The sequence below is a fragment of the Cebidichthys violaceus genome, unplaced genomic scaffold (assembly GCF_023349555.1).
Source record: "Cebidichthys violaceus isolate CVI_PGR_0920_01 unplaced genomic scaffold, fCebVio1.0.p SCAF_84, whole genome shotgun sequence".
Classification (NCBI taxonomy): Eukaryota; Metazoa; Chordata; class Actinopteri; order Perciformes; family Stichaeidae; genus Cebidichthys; species Cebidichthys violaceus.
The window spans coordinates 668,551-684,897 of NW_027176969.1; the positions used below are offsets into that span (position 1 = coordinate 668,551).

The 16,347-nt window shown below is 38.9% G+C and overlaps 2 protein-coding genes across 2 annotated transcripts; both read left to right on the forward strand.

Annotated features, from left to right (window-relative positions):
• Positions 1 to 336: 336 nt before the first annotated feature.
• On the forward strand, positions 337 to 6,090 carry LOC137866492 (cytochrome P450 2J6-like). The gene is made up of 9 exons (XM_068702441.1): positions 337 to 543; positions 876 to 1,041; positions 1,643 to 1,795; positions 3,408 to 3,568; positions 3,718 to 3,894; positions 3,991 to 4,129; positions 5,105 to 5,292; positions 5,400 to 5,541; positions 5,640 to 6,090. The coding sequence occupies exons 1-9, from the start codon at positions 352 to 354 to the stop codon at positions 5,813 to 5,815; spliced, it is 1,494 nt and encodes a 497-aa protein (XP_068558542.1). The 5' UTR covers positions 337 to 351; the 3' UTR covers positions 5,816 to 6,090.
• A 2,709-nt stretch (positions 6,091 to 8,799) lies between these two features.
• On the forward strand, positions 8,800 to 14,626 carry LOC137866463 (cytochrome P450 2J6-like). The gene is made up of 9 exons (XM_068702393.1): positions 8,800 to 9,080; positions 9,412 to 9,577; positions 10,179 to 10,331; positions 11,944 to 12,104; positions 12,254 to 12,430; positions 12,527 to 12,665; positions 13,641 to 13,828; positions 13,936 to 14,077; positions 14,176 to 14,626. Exons 1-9 carry the CDS (start codon positions 8,889 to 8,891, stop codon positions 14,349 to 14,351), a joined length of 1,494 nt encoding a protein of 497 aa, XP_068558494.1. The 5' UTR covers positions 8,800 to 8,888; the 3' UTR covers positions 14,352 to 14,626.
• The last annotated feature ends 1,721 nt before the right edge of the window (positions 14,627 to 16,347 follow it).

Genomic DNA, 16,347 nt, shown 5'->3' on the forward strand with positions numbered 1-16,347 from the left:
CGGACATTATTCGACTAGGCCCACAACACCTCCGAAATCAATTATCTAATGATAATTCCTTATTATCAGGCTGCTCTAAAAAGTCTCTTAAGACTCCACTGTTGATCCATAATGCTGCTGTATGTGTAATAACAAAAACTAAGAAAGTAGATCATTTGACAGAGATCTTGTTTAACAAGGAAAAGGTTAGTTTCTTTGTGTCTGGTTATCTAAGTCCACTGTCATAAGGACTTTCGAGCAGAGTCCAAATTTGTTTTTACGTATATGTACAGTAATGTTAGTAGTGTGTAGTGGGTCAAGTATTGTAAGGCTCAAACCTTCCTCCTGCTGCTGGATCAACTCTCTTTAACAATGTGGCTTTATAATTTTTTGCTGGATTTTGACATCAAGGGGTTATTCCTGTTTATATTTATGTTTATCATAATAGCAGACTTTCTCAAAAACAGAAATCCCCCAAATTATCCTCCAGGACCGTTGTCTCTTCCCCTTGTGGGGAATTTCTTCAGTGTGGACAAGAAACATCCACACATTTATTTTACCAAGGTAAAGTTGAATACATGCATATTTTCCTTGTTAAGTGTGAATTTTATTAAGACATTAAAATATCACTATGACTTTTCATATTCACAGAGAGAATGAAACTTTAAATTGTTCACACTCTCACAAATACTGTTTTTTATTTTTTAAACATAAAAACAAATGTCAGATACATCTGTTGGTCAGATTGTTAATACAAAAGATAATGCTGATCTTAACACCTGGTAGCCCATTTGATCCTTATCGTGCATTGGTAGGATTTGTTTTTGAATCATTTCATATGCTGAAGTAGTGTGTTCTGGTTCATCATAGTTCGTTTCATGATTCATTGTCCACAGCTGGCTGACATCTACGGGAATGTGTTCGGCGTCCGCCTCGGCGGGGAAAAGATAGTGTTTGTCTCTGGGTACAAGATGGTGAAGGAAGCCACAGTGACACAAGCCGACAACTTTGTGGATCGACCAAACAGTGAAATCGGCAACAGGATTTACTTCGGAGACTCAGGTGTATAAACCTCTCTCTTTCTCTGGTCTAATGTTTTCCCGTTCTCATTCCCGGGGCGTCAAATACCAACGCTTTGTCACGCCCCTCTGCACACCGACGCCCAGGTCACCCTTTAGCGTCTGTATGCAACGCACTAGTCTTTCAAGTAACTACATTGTAAACCCATCTGTTTCATTATTAGATCCTCAGAGAAAATGCTGTGTGATGATATATTAAAACCTAAAAAGCCAACAAATGGCGGGTGTGAGGGTCAAACAAACACATGACTTTCAACCAGGAGACTAGAGGTCTAGACTGGTGTTGAGTTATTCTTGAAGTAATTGTGTTTGTGACATGTTTTCCATATTATATTATTTACATTTTACGTAGTTTACGTAGTTATTTTGAGCCCATGATGTTTTTCCTAAACCTAATGAACTGGTTTTGTTTTTTTGTGACCGTAGTCTAAAGCGCTGGTCTACCCAGTGCTTTAGAAAGTGACTCGAAGGGGTCCTGACAAAGTGTCAGTATGTGACGAGTTCGGATGAGAACATGGTGCTCATGTGCAGGAATTAGTTCCCCTGAGTCGTTAACCTCACTTCCTCTGCATGCTTGTGTCTAGGTGGTCTGTTCCTGAGCAACGGTGAAACATGGAAGAGACAGCGACGCTTTGCCTTGTCTACCTTACGTACCTTCGGCCTGGGCAAAAGCACCATGGAGCAGAGTATCTGTGAGGAGCTCCGACACCTGCAGGAGGAGATAGAGAAGGAGAAAGGTGGTGTAAACAATGACGTCATTATCAACAGCTGTACAGTACACACAAAAAACAACACTTTCAACAAACTTAATAATATCATGGAAAGTATTTTCCAGTGGCGGGCTGTGCATTTTATACCTGCTACTACAGTCATTATGACGCCACAGCTACGGTTATTATTTGTTTCTATGGGTGTAACAATACACGTATTAAACCGTTCGGTACGAGGCTTACGAACCGAACAATACGTTTGAATAATACCAGTGCATTTGGAAAATGCAGAAGCTTAAATTGTGGGAAATATGTTTTCGGTGGACTGCGCTCACGTAGGAGACAACGGGCTGTGTGACCTTTTGAACCCGGAACAATAACAAAAAACATCTGAGGCACCACATGTGTGTATATGACAACAAAGCATGACAAATCAACCCAGCAACACTGCAGCGCTAGAGCACGAGCCATTCATATTATTCATAAAAACGACACGATAGACAAATTAACACAGTAGTAACGCTACTGCAGTTGTAAAAACACAAAAGCAGTTCACTTACCAAAGCGGCCTTCACTTAAAGACAAAGTCCATCCTCCTTTCTTTGTTAACAAAGTCAGTAACTCCCAAATCCTCCTTCAGCCATTGAGGGTTAAAAAAACAGAGCTAGGTAAAAAAAAAAAAAAAAAAAGAATCCTAAACCCTAAAAATGTCATAATTTCTTCCATATCTTTCAATTTGAACTCTTCTACTCCAACTGAGCTCTGCTGGCTACCTTATGTTTCGTTTCACAATAGTCACGTGCTCGCCCACTGACCAATCACAGCGCACAACCTTAATACTGAGCTGCTTGTTAATGATGACGTACTTGTAGGCCAGCTAGCAGGCTCTGGCAAGTCAAAGAATACGCCCAACATGTCAAACTAAAGATCAAGATTGGTTGTAGACTATGAAATTCAACAATATCGTCCCCATTTACTTAAACCGCAAAGGCTTCACTTGTGAGTCTAAAGGCCTCAGGCCTCTCTCCTTACCTAGAGACATAGAGGTGAAATCTGATTGGATAAAAGCTCTACTTAAAACAAGCTGTGCTGGAAGCAGAGCAACAGAGGAAGACAGTAACTGTGCAATGACAAAATAAGATGATGGTCAAAATATTTGTATAAAATATAATACATGTAGTGTATTTATGAAAAATTATTAAATTATAAAATAGCTATAACTTTGTGATTCTGTTTAGGGCAGCAGAGAAGGCCTTGAAGGCCCTGACGGCCCACCACTGGTATTACCACACGATTGAACTGCTTTCTTTAAGCATGAAGCAATTTTGTTGGTCCAACTTAATTTACTAGGGTTGGATCAACTTCCTTTACTACCGTGATTTTACTACTGTAAAAATAGTTAGACCAACCTTATTAAGTTTAGTCAGATCCAACCCTAGTAAATAGGTTGAACCAACCATAATAAATCAAGTTGTTCTGACCCAAGTAAATTTGGTTGGACCAACATAATTGCTTAACGCTTAAAGAAAGCAATTTAATCGTGTGGAAATACTTTCCATGATTTTATTAAGTTTGTTAAAAGCGTTGTTTTTTTGAGTGTAGAATAGCATGGTTTGAACCTTAGACTGCTCTCCTCCAGGTGAACCTTTCAACACAGCAGGCCTCTTCAACAATGCTGTGTCCAACATCATTTGCCAGTTGGTGATGGGGAAACGGTTTGACTACAGCGACCACAACTTCCAGACCATGCTGAAGTATATGTCTGAAGCTATGCTGCTGGAGGGCTCTGTATGGGGTATGGTAAGTCAGTAACATCCAGTTCAATCATTGACAGAGAGACAGCATTCTGGGATTGTGGGACTCCATCCTCCCTGAGAGGCTCAAGTCTTTGGTCAAAATCACAATAGGTAAAAGGTAATGAAAGTTGATCTACTGTTTCTTCTGAGTAGCTGTATGAGTCATTCCCTGGAGTGATGAAGCACTTGCCAGGTCCTCACAACAAAATGTTCAGCCACTACAACACCATCCTGGACTTCATCGGTCAGGAGGTTGAGAGCCACAAGAAGGACCTGGACCACAGCGATCCCCAGGACTACATTGACGCGTTCATCATTGAAATGGAGAATGTAAGTGAACAACTGCAGTGTACAGAACTGTGTAGCCCCTCCTATCTATCTACCAGCCACTCCTCATTACTGCATCTTCTCCCTGTTTCTGAATAGCACAAAGAGTCTGATCTGGGTTTCACTGAGACCAATCTGGCTCTGTGCTCTCTGGATCTGTTCCTGGCTGGGACGGAGACAACCTCCACCACTTTGCTGTGGGCTTTGGTTTTCCTCATAAGAAACCCTGATATCCAGGGTAGGTGACATGGATCTACAGTGAAAAACAAAACTAAACGAGTGTCCAGCCTTGTTAACGGCTCTGTGGGGCCGTACTTTGGCACAATGATGCTTTGAGCTCAATGCTAACGTCAGCATGCTACCATTTCTCACAATGATGATGCTCACATGCTTATGTTCACCATTTTAGTGCAGCTGAGGCTGATGGGAAAGTAAAAAATGAACACATTAAGGCTAGGGCCAAACTACAGCCCAACAAATCTTTAAAAATAAACTAGAATATGGCTTGGGCAGATTTCTAATAAATTGCACTGTATAAACATTCTAGTTTAAATACTAGATGTAGACTAAATGTTGTGAAATCTATGCACAGATATCAATATTTTACCATTTCTGCCTGTTCTGTTTGTTACATCTTAATATTACTGACAGATTTACATCTAACATTTACATTTGCATCATAATCTTAAATATATATAAGTGGGCCTTTAGGTCATGAACAGAAACCTTTATTGGTATTTATGTCTGAAATAAATTCACCTATTACAGATTTACACATAACATCAAGCTATGTGAAGTGGGCACTCAGGTTATGCACCGTATTCAAGTTGTTTAAAAGTATTGAATTTGTTTAAAGTGAATTTATGAGCAGATGAATAACTACTTTTTGTAATATGTGGACACAACAATAAACTACGGCTTAAATGACAGATGTTAAACTGTTAAGTAATGTTGCGTATCCATTCTGATAGAAAATACATTTTCTATGGCACATGGGGTTTTCTGGTGTAGAAACACAGATTTTTTTGCAGTATAACTGTTTGAAAACTACACATTTACTATTAATTGGCCTTTGACTCCTTATATTTTTCTGTATATGGCCCACAATCTAAAAAAGATTGGCAGCTCCTATATTAAGAGATTAAAATGTCATTTAGGTTTTTCTCATTCTGTTGCTATAAGGGTAATTCCTTAGAGTTTTGTGTTTTTCTAGACAAAGTTCAGGCAGAAATAGACGGAGTGATCGGACAGACGCGACAGCCAGCAATGGCAGACAGACCCAACCTGCCCTACACTGATGCTGTCATCCACGAGATCCAGAGGATAGGAAACATTGTTCCTCTCAATGGACTCAGAATGGCCGCCAAGGATACGACCCTGGGTGGTTTCTTTATACCCAAGGTGCATTTAGCACACAGTTATTTTAAGTCCTAAAAGGATTATCTCTAAAATACCATTATTGTTGTTGGGTCATTGCTTGGTTTCAACCTATGGATGTTGTTTTCTAGGGTACTTCCTTGATGCCCAACCTAACCACTGTGCTGTTTGACAAGACTGAATGGGAAACTCCAGACACCTTCAACCCTGGACACTTCCTAAATGCTGAGGGAAAGTTTATGAAGAGAGAAGCTTTCTTGCCTTTCTCTGCAGGTAAACCACATTCACCTCAATCTAAAGCATCACCTGAACCAGAATATATTCTTAATCCTGAGCTCTTATGCCTTCATATGTGTTTGTGGACTCTTCAGGGAAACGTGTGTGTCTCGGTGAAGGCCTGGCCAAGATGGAGCTGTTCCTGTTTTTGGTTGGTTTACTACAGAAGTTCTCTTTCTGTGTTCCTGATGGAGTAGAGTTGAGTACAGAAGGAGTAACTGGAGTTACACGCGTACCACACCCCTTCAAAGTTTACGCCAAGGCTCGCTGATGTAACGTCTCACTGAATCACTTTTTCTTCTAAACAATGTGTAATAACCTGGACAAAGTAGAGAAAGATCTAGTTTATCTCAACCTTTTACTGTTGTGTCATTGCACTGATGACCTTTATTCTCCTTGCCTGTACATTTAATTCTATTTGATTAAGTTATTATTTACGTAAAATAATAATGGCACTGTTTATAAGACATTTCCCTTTATCCTTTTTCCTTGTTAATGACAAAATGAATAAAGATTTCATATACATGAGCTATGTTCATTAAACAATCAAGCTGTATTTGTTAAGTTTTCTTCACACTACTGATCAGTTATGCCATGTATCAGTGGCGTACCACACCCCTTCAAGGTTTACGCCAAGGCTCGCTGAATTATGTAACATCTCACTGAATCATTTTTCATCTTAACGCTTGAGGAGAGAAAGTTTGAAGGATATATCCAGGATGTCAGCAGCAAAAACAGGTTAAGAAGATAAACATAAAAGCCATTTTAAGGTCATTACGATGTGTAAATACTGGGTGTGTGGACCACAAAAGATCTAAATAAGTGTGAGCAGGCATTATATAACTGTTGTTTTATAAGGAAGAAAAAAGTCTTGAGAAGCTCAGACAGTCCTCCTGCTGCTGGTTCAACTCTCTTCAACTATGTGGCTTTATCATTTTTTGCTGGGTTTTGACCTCAAGGGGTTAGTCCTCTTTATATTTATTTTTAACATAATAGAAGATGTTCTCAAAAACAGGAATCCTTCAAATTATAGAAGCCATAACCTACAGATCACAGTGTAAAAGCAAACCACCACATCACCTGGTGGCCGAGACATCAGACAAAGGAATTAAGGAACAACACTGTTCCTGTAAACCTAGGTAGGTCGTTATTCACTGTTACAATCATTAAAAGCAAAAGCAGCATGTGTATTCATTTAGTATACCTTTAAATGGCATGCTGATGTACTATGCAAATTATTATTTTTTCCATTAGGCAATTTTATCACAAAACACTCCATAAACTTTCATTGTTATGCAGATGAAACCCAATTATATCTATCGATCAAGCCAGCGAAACCAACCAGTTTGCTAAACTTCAAGTATGCCTTAAGGACATAAAAACCTTTATGACCTGCAACTTCCTTATGTTGAAATCAGACAAAACGGACGTTATTCTACTAGGCCCACAACACCTCAAAAATCAATTATCTAATGATAATTCCTTATTATCAGGCTGCTCTAAAAAGTCTCTTAATGACAATTTAGAGAAGTCATGGTTTTGTTAAAAAGGCAGTGAGCATCAAAACCTCAACACAATCACACTAGCTGAGAAGTATTGAACTTTGCATAATGATCTTTTGTTCTTATCTTTGAAAATGACAACATTTGAAACCAGTCTTTAGCTGTGTACCGTAGTGGTCCAACCCATTTCCACTTTAACCTACAACTGCACAACGAGTTTAGATCAGATCAGTTACATGACTTTTATTCCCACTGCACTCTGTATTTTGGGCTTGACTCTGATAACACTATGACGATGCACTTTAAGTGAAAGGTTCCTGAAAGACTGGAGAGGTTTTGCACTTGTGTGTTATCACATTTCTGAGCTGAGATTGTTGTTGCTCATGAGTTATTGCCATCAAATCTCTTGACATGATATTACTTGATAATTACTCTGTTTCACCATTTGTTGGGTGACTGAGATCTTGTTTGCCAAAGAAAAAGTATCTGTGTGTGTAGCTTGTAATGCTGGTTTAACTCTCTTTAACTATGTGGCTTTATAGGTTTTTTGCTGGGTTTTGACTTCAAGGGGTTATTCCTGTATATATTTATGTTCATCATAATAGCAGACTTGATCAAAAACAGGAATCCTCCAAATTATCCTCCAGGATCGTTGGCTCTTCCACATGTGGGGAATTTCTTCCTTATGTTAAACTCAGACAAAACGGACATTATTCGACTAGGCCCACAACACCTCCGAAATCAATTATCTAATGATAATTCCTTATTATCAGGCTGCTCTAAAAGATCTCTTAATGACAATTTAGAGAAGTCATGGTTTTGTTGAAAAGGCAGTGAGCATCAAAACCTCAACACAATCACACTAGCTGAGAAGTATTGAACATTGTATAATGATCTTTTGTTCTTATCTTTGAAAATGACAAACATTAGAAACCAGTCTTTAGCTGTGTACCGTAGTGGTCCAACCCATTTCCACTTTAACCTGCAACTTCACAGTGAGTTCAGATCAGATCAGTTACATGACTTTTATTCCCACTGCACTCTGTATTTTGGGCTTGACTCTGATTACACTATGACGATGCACTTTAAGTGAAAGGTTCCTGAAAGACTGGAGAGGTTTTGCACTTGTGTGTTATCACATTTCTGAGCTGAGATTGTTGTTGCTCAAGACTTATTGCCATCATATCTCTTGACATGATATTACTTGATAATTACTCTGTTTCACCATTTGTTGGATGACTGAGATCTTGTTTGTCAAAGAAAAAGTATCTGTGTGTGTAGCTTGTAATGTTGGTTTAACTCTCTTTAACTATGTGGCTTTATAGGTTTTTTGTTGGGTTTTGACTTCAAGGGGTTATTCCTGTATATATTTATTTTTTATCATAATAGCAAACTTGATCAAAAACAGGAATCCTCCAAATTATCCTCCAGGATCGTTGGCTCTTCCACATGTGGGGAATTTCTTCCTTATGTTAAACTCAGACAAAACAGACATTATTCGACTAGGCCCACAACACCTCCGAAATCAATTATCTAATGATAATTCCTTATTATCAGGCTGCTCTAAAAAGTCTCTTAAGACTCCACTGTTGATCCATAATGCTGCTGTATGTGTAATAACAAAAACTAAGAAAGTAGATCATTTGACAGAGATCTTGTTTAACAAGGAAAAGGTCCGTTTTTTTGTGTCTCGTTATCTAAGTCCACTGTCATAAGGACTTTCGAGCAGAGTCCAAATTTGTTTTTATGTGGCATACGTACAGTAATGTTAGTAGTGTGTAGTGGGTCAAGTATTGTAAGGCTCAGAACTTCCTCCTGCTGCTGGATCAACTCTCTTTAACAATGTGGCTTTATCATTTTTTGCTGGATTTTGACATCAAGGGATTATTCCTGTTTATATTTATGTTTATCATAATAGCAGACTTTCTCAAAAACAGGAATCCTCCAAATTATCCTCCAGGACCGTTGTCTCTTCCCCTTGTGGGGAATTTCTTCAGTGTGGACAAGAAACATCCACACATTTATTTTGCCAAGGTAAAGTTGAATACATGCATATTTTCCTTGTTAAGTGTGAGTTTTATTAAGACATTAAAATACCACTATGACTTTTCATATTCACAGAGAGAATGAAACTTTAAATTGTTCACACTCTCACAAATACTGTTTTTATTTTTTAAACATAAAAACAAATGTCAGATACATCTGTTGGTCAGATTGTTAATACAAAAGATAATGCTGATCTTAACACCTGGTAGCCCATTTGATCCTTATCGTGCATTGGTAGGATTTGTTTTTGAATCATTTCATATGCTGAAGTAGTGTGTTCTGGTTCATCATAGTTCGTTTCATGATTCATTGTCCACAGCTGGCTGACATCTACGGGAATGTGTTCGGCGTCCGCCTCGGCGGGGAAAAGATAGTGTTTGTCTCTGGGTACAAGATGGTGAAGGAAGCCACAGTGACACAAGCCGACAACTTTGTGGATCGACCAAACAGTGAAATCGGCAACAGGATTTACTTCGGAGACTCAGGTGTATAAACCTCTCTCTTTCTCTGGTCTAATGTTTTCCCGTTCTCATTCCCGGGGCGTCAAATACCAACGCTTTGTCACGCCCCTCTGCACACCGACGCCCAGGTCACCCTTTAGCGTCTGTATGCAACGCACTAGTCTTTCAAGTAACTACATTGTAAACCCATCTGTTTCATTATTAGATCCTCAGAGAAAATGCTGTGTGATGATATATTAAAACCTAAAAAGCCAACAAATGGCGGGTGTGAGGGTCAAACAAACACATGACTTTCAACCAGGAGACTAGAGTTCTCGACTGGTGTTGAGTTATTCTTGAAGTAATTGTGTTTGTGACATGTTTTCCATATTATATTATTTACATTTTACGTAGTTTACGTAGTTATTTTGAGCCCATGATGTTTTTCCTAAACCTAATGAACTGGTTTTGTTTTTTTGTGACCGTAGTCTAAAGCGCTGGTCTACCCAGTGCTTTAGAAAGTGACTCGAAGGGGTCCTGACAAAGTGTCAGTATGTGACGAGTTCGGATGAGAACATGGTGCTCATGTGCAGGAATTAGTTCCCCTGAGTCGTTAACCTCACTTCCTCTGCATGCTTGTGTCTAGGTGGTCTGTTCCTGAGCAACGGTGAAACATGGAAGAGACAGCGACGCTTTGCCTTGTCTACCTTACGTACCTTCGGCCTGGGCAAAAGCACCATGGAGCAGAGTATCTGTGAGGAGCTCCGACACCTGCAGGAGGAGATAGAGAAGGAGAAAGGTGGTGTAAACAATGACGTCATTATCAACAGCTGTACAGTACACACAAAAAACAACACTTTCAACAAACTTAATAATATCATGGAAAGTATTTCCCAGTGGCGGGCTGTGCATTTTATACCTGCTACTACAGTCATTATGACGCCACAGCTACGGTTATTATTTGTTTCTATGGGTGTAACAATACACTTATTAAACCGTTCGGTACGAGGCTTACGAACCGAACAATACGTTTGAATAATACTAGTGCATTTGGAAAATGCAGAAGCTTAAATTGTGGGAAATATGTTTTCGGTGGACTGCGCTCACGTAGGAGACAACGGGCTGTGTGACCTTTTGAACCCGGAACAATAACAAAAAACATCTGAGGCACCACATGTGTGTATATGACAACAAAGCATGACAAATCAACCCAGCAACACTGCAGCGCTAGAGCACGAGCCATTCATATTATTCATAAAAACGACACGATAGACAAATTAACACAGTAGTAACGCTACTGCAGTTGTAAAAACACAAAAGCAGTTCACTTACCAAAGCGGCCTTCACTTAAAGACAAAGTCCATCCTCCTTTCTTTGTTAACAAAGTCAGTAACTCCCAAATCCTCCTTCAGCCATTGAGGGTTAAAAAAACAGAGCTAGGTAAAAAAAAAAAAAAAAAAAGAATCCTAAACCCTAAAAATGTCATAATTTCTTCCATATCTTTCAATTTGAACTCTTCTACTCCAACTGAGCTCTGCTGGCTACCTTATGTTTCGTTTCACAATAGTCACGTGCTCGCCCACTGACCAATCACAGCGCACAACCTTAATACTGAGCTGCTTGTTAATGATGACGTACTTGTAGGCCAGCTAGCAGGCTCTGGCAAGTCAAAGAATACGCCCAACATGTCAAACTAAAGATCAAGATTGGTTGTAGACTATGACAATCAACAATATCGTCCCCATTTACTTAAACCGCAAAGGCTTCACTTGTGAGTCTAAAGGCCTCAGGCCTCTCTCCTTACCTAGAGACATAGAGGTGAAATCTGATTGGATAAAAGCTCTACTTAAAACAAGCTGCGCTGGAAGCAGAGCAACAGAGGAAGACAGTAACTGTGCAATGACAAAATAAGATGATGGTCAAAATATTTGTATAAAATATAATACATATAGTGTATTTATGAAAAATTATTAAATTATAAAATAGCTATAACTTTGTGATTCTGTTTAGGGCAGCAGAGAAGGCCTTGAAGGCCCTGACGGCCCACCACTGGTATTACCACACGATTGAACTGCTTTCTTTAAGCATGAAGCAATTTTGTTGGTCCAACTTAATTTACTAGGGTTGGATCAACTTCCTTTACTACTGTGATTTTACTACTGTAAAAATAGTTAGACCAACCTTATTAAGTTAAGTCAGACCCAACCCTAGTAAATAGGTTGAACCAACCATAATAAATCAAGTTGTTCTGACCCCAGTAAACTTGGTTGGACCAACATAATTGCTTAACGCTTAAAGAAAGCAATTTAATCGTGTGGAAATACTTTCCATGATTTTATTAAGTTTGTTAAAAGCGTTGTTTTTTTGAGTGTGGAATAGCATGGTTTGAACCTTAGACTGCTCTCCTCCAGGTGAACCTTTCAACACAGCAGGCCTCTTCAACAATGCTGTGTCCAACATCATTTGCCAGTTGGTGATGGGGAAACGGTTTGACTACAGCGACCACAACTTCCAGACCATGCTGAAGTATATGTCTGAAGCTATGCTGCTGGAGGGCTCTGTATGGGGTACGGTAAGTCAGTAACATCCAGTTCAATCATTGACAGAGAGACAGCATTCTGGGATTGTGGGACTCCATCCTCCCTGAGAGGCTCAAGTCTTTGGTCAAAATCACAATAGGTAGAAGGTAATGAAAGTTGATCTACTGTTTCTTCTGAGTAGCTGTATGAGTCATTCCCTGGAGTGATGAAGCACTTGCCAGGTCCTCACAACAAAATGTTCAGCCACTACAACACCATCCTGGACTTCATCGGTCAGGAGGTTGAGAGCCACAAGAAGGACCTGGACCACAGCGATCCCCAGGACTACATTGACGCGTTCATCATTGAAATGGAGAATGTAAGTGAACAACTGCAGTGTACAGAACTGTGTAGCCCCTCCTATCTATCTACCAGCCACTCCTCATTACTGCATCTTCTCCCTGTTTCTGAATAGCACAAAGAGTCTGATCTGGGTTTCACTGAGACCAATCTGGCTCTGTGCTCTCTGGATCTGTTCCTGGCTGGGACGGAGACAACCTCCACCACTTTGCTGTGGGCTTTGGTTTTCCTCATAAGAAACCCTGATATCCAGGGTAGGTGACATGGATCTACAGTGAAAAACAAAACTAAACGAGTGTCCAGCCTTGTTAACGGCTCTGTGGGGCCGTACTTTGGCACAATGATGCTTTGAGCTCAATGCTAACGTCAGCATGCTACCATTTCTCACAATGATGATGCTCACATGCTTATGTTCACCATTTTAGTGCAGCTGAGGCTGATGGGAAAGTAAAAAATGAACACATTAAGGCTAGGGCCAAACTACAGCCCAACAAATCTTTAAAAATAAACTAGAATATGGCTTGGGCAGATTTCTAATAAATTGCACTGTATAAACATTCTAGTTTAAATACTAGATGTAGACTAAATGTTGTGAAATCTATGCACAGATATCAATATTTTACCATTTCTGCCTGTTCTGTTTGTTACATCTTAATATTACTGACAGATTTACATCTAACATTTACATTTGCATCATAATCTTAAATATATATAAGTGGGCCTTTAGGTCATGAACAGAAACCTTTATTGGTATTTATGTCTGAAATAAATTCACCTATTACAGATTTACACATAACATCAAGCTATGTGAAGTGGGCACTCAGGTTATGCACCGTATTCAAGTTGTTTAAAAGTATTGAATTTGTTTAAAGTGAATTTATGAGCAGATGAATAACTACTTTTTGTAATATGTGGACACAACAATAAACTACGGCTTAAATGACAGATGTTAAACTGTTAAGTAATGTTGCGTATCCATTCTGATAGAAAATACATTTTCTATGGCACATGGGGTTTTCTGGTGTAGAAACACAGATTTTTTTGCAGTATAACTGTTTGAAAACTACACATTTACTATTAATTGGCCTTTGACTCCTTATATTTTTCTGTATATGGCCCACAATCTAAAAAAGATTGGCAGCTCCTATATTAAGAGATTAAAATGTCATTTAGGTTTTTCTCATTCTGTTGCTATAAGGGTAATTCCTTAGAGTTTTGTGTTTTTCTAGACAAAGTTCAGGCAGAAATAGACGGAGTGATCGGACAGACGCGACAGCCAGCAATGGCAGACAGACCCAACCTGCCCTACACTGATGCTGTCATCCACGAGATCCAGAGGATAGGAAACATTGTTCCTCTCAATGGACTCAGAATGGCCGCCAAGGATACGACCCTGGGTGGTTTCTTTATACCCAAGGTGCATTTAGCACACAGTTATTTTAAGTCCTAAAAGGATTATCTCTAAAATACCATTATTGTTGTTGGGTCATTGCTTGGTTTCAACCTATGGATGTTGTTTTCTAGGGTACTTCCTTGATGCCCAACCTAACCACTGTGCTGTTTGACAAGACTGAATGGGAAACTCCAGACACCTTCAACCCTGGACACTTCCTAAATGCTGAGGGAAAGTTTATGAAGAGAGAAGCTTTCTTGCCTTTCTCTGCAGGTAAACCACATTCACCTCAATCTAAAGCATCACCTGAACCAGAATATATTCTTAATCCTGAGCTCTTATGCCTTCATATGTGTTTGTGGACTCTTCAGGGAAACGTGTGTGTCTCGGTGAAGGCCTGGCCAAGATGGAGCTGTTCCTGTTTTTGGTTGGTTTACTACAGAAGTTCTCTTTCTGTGTTCCTGATGGAGTAGAGTTGAGTACAGAAGGAGTAACTGGAGTTACACGCGTACCACACCCCTTCAAAGTTTACGCCAAGGCTCGCTGATGTAACGTCTCACTGAATCACTTTTTCTTCTAAACAATGTGTAATAACCTGGACAAAGTAGAGAAAGATCTAGTTTATCTCAACCTTTTACTGTTGTGTCATTGCACTGATGACCTTTATTCTCCTTGCCTGTACATTTAATTCTATTTGATTAAGTTATTATTTACGTAAAATAATAATGGCACTGTTTATAAGACATTTCCCTTTATCCTTTTTCCTTGTTAATGACAAAATGAATAAAGATTTCATATACATGAGCTATGTTCATTAAACAATCAAGCTGTATTTGTTAAGTTTTCTTCACACTACTGATCAGTTATGCCATGTATCAGTGGCGTACCACACCCCTTCAAGGTTTACGCCAAGGCTCGCTGAATTATGTAACATCTCACTGAATCATTTTTCATCTTAACGCTTGAGGAGAGAAAGTTTGAAGGATATATCCAGGATGTCAGCAGCAAAAACAGGTTAAGAAGATAAACATAAAAGCCATTTTAAGGTCATTACGATGTGTAAATACTGGGTGTGTGGACCACAAAAGATCTAAATAAGTGTGAGCAGGCATTATATAACTGTTGTTTTATAAGGAAGAAAAAAGTCTTGAGAAGCTCAGACAGTCCTCCTGCTGCTGGTTCAACTCTCTTCAACTATGTGGCTTTATCATTTTTTGCTGGGTTTTGACCTCAAGGGGTTAGTCCTCTTTATATTTATTTTTAACATAATAGAAGATGTTCTCAAAAACAAGAATCCTTCAAATTATAGAAGCCATAACCTACAGATCACAGTGTAAAAGCAAACCACCACATCACCTGGTGACCGAGACATCAGACAAAGGAATTAAGGAACAACACTGTTCCTGTAAACCTAGGTAGGTCGTTATTCACTGTTACAATCATTAAAAGCAAAAGCAGCATGTGTATTCATTTAGTATACCTTTAAATGGCATGCTGATGTACTATGCAAATTATTATTTTTTCCATTAGGCAATTTTATCACAAAACACTCCATAAACTTTCATTGTTATGCAGATGAAACCCAATTATATCTATCGATCAAGCCAGCGAAACCAACCAGTTTGCTAAACTTCAAGCATGCCTTAAGGACATAAAAACCTTTATGACCTTCAACTTCCTTATGTTGAAATCAGACAAAACGGACGTTATTCTACTAAAAAAAAAAACTGTGTGTAGCTTGTAATGCTGGTTTAACTCTCTTTAACTATGTGGCTTTATAGGTTTTTTGTTGGGTTTTGACTTCAAGGGGTTATTCCTGTATATATTTATTTTTTATCATAATAGCAAACTTGATCAAAAACAGGAATCCTCCAAATTATCCTCCAGGATCGTTGGCTCTTCCACATGTGGGGAATTTCTTCCTTATGTTAAACTCAGACAAAACGGACATTATTCGACTAGGCCCACAACACCTCCGAAATCAATTATCTAATGATAATTCGTTATTATCAGGCTGCTCTAAAAGGTCTCTTAATGACAATTTAGAGAAGTCATGGTTTTGTTGAAAAGGCAGTGAGCATCAAAACCTCAACACAATCACACTAGCTGAGAAGTATTGAACATTGTATAATGATCTTTTGTTCTTATCTTTGAAAATGACAAACATTAGAAACCAGTCTTTAGCTGTGTACCGTAGTGGTCCAACCCATTTCCACTTTAACCTGCAACTTCACAGTGAGTTCAGATCAGATCAGTTACATGACTTTTATTCCCACTGCACTGCTTGACTCTGATAACACTATGACGATGCACTTTAAGTGAAAGGTTCCTGAAAGACTGGAGAGGTTTTGCATTTGTGTGTTATCACATTTCTGAGCTGAGATTGTTGTTGCTCATGAGTTATTGCCATCAAATCTCTTGACATGATATTACTTGATAATTACTCTGTTTCACCATTTGTTGGATGACTGAGATCTTGTTTGCCAAAGAAAAAGTGTTGGGTTTTGACTTCAAGGGGTTATTCCTGTGTATATTTATATTTA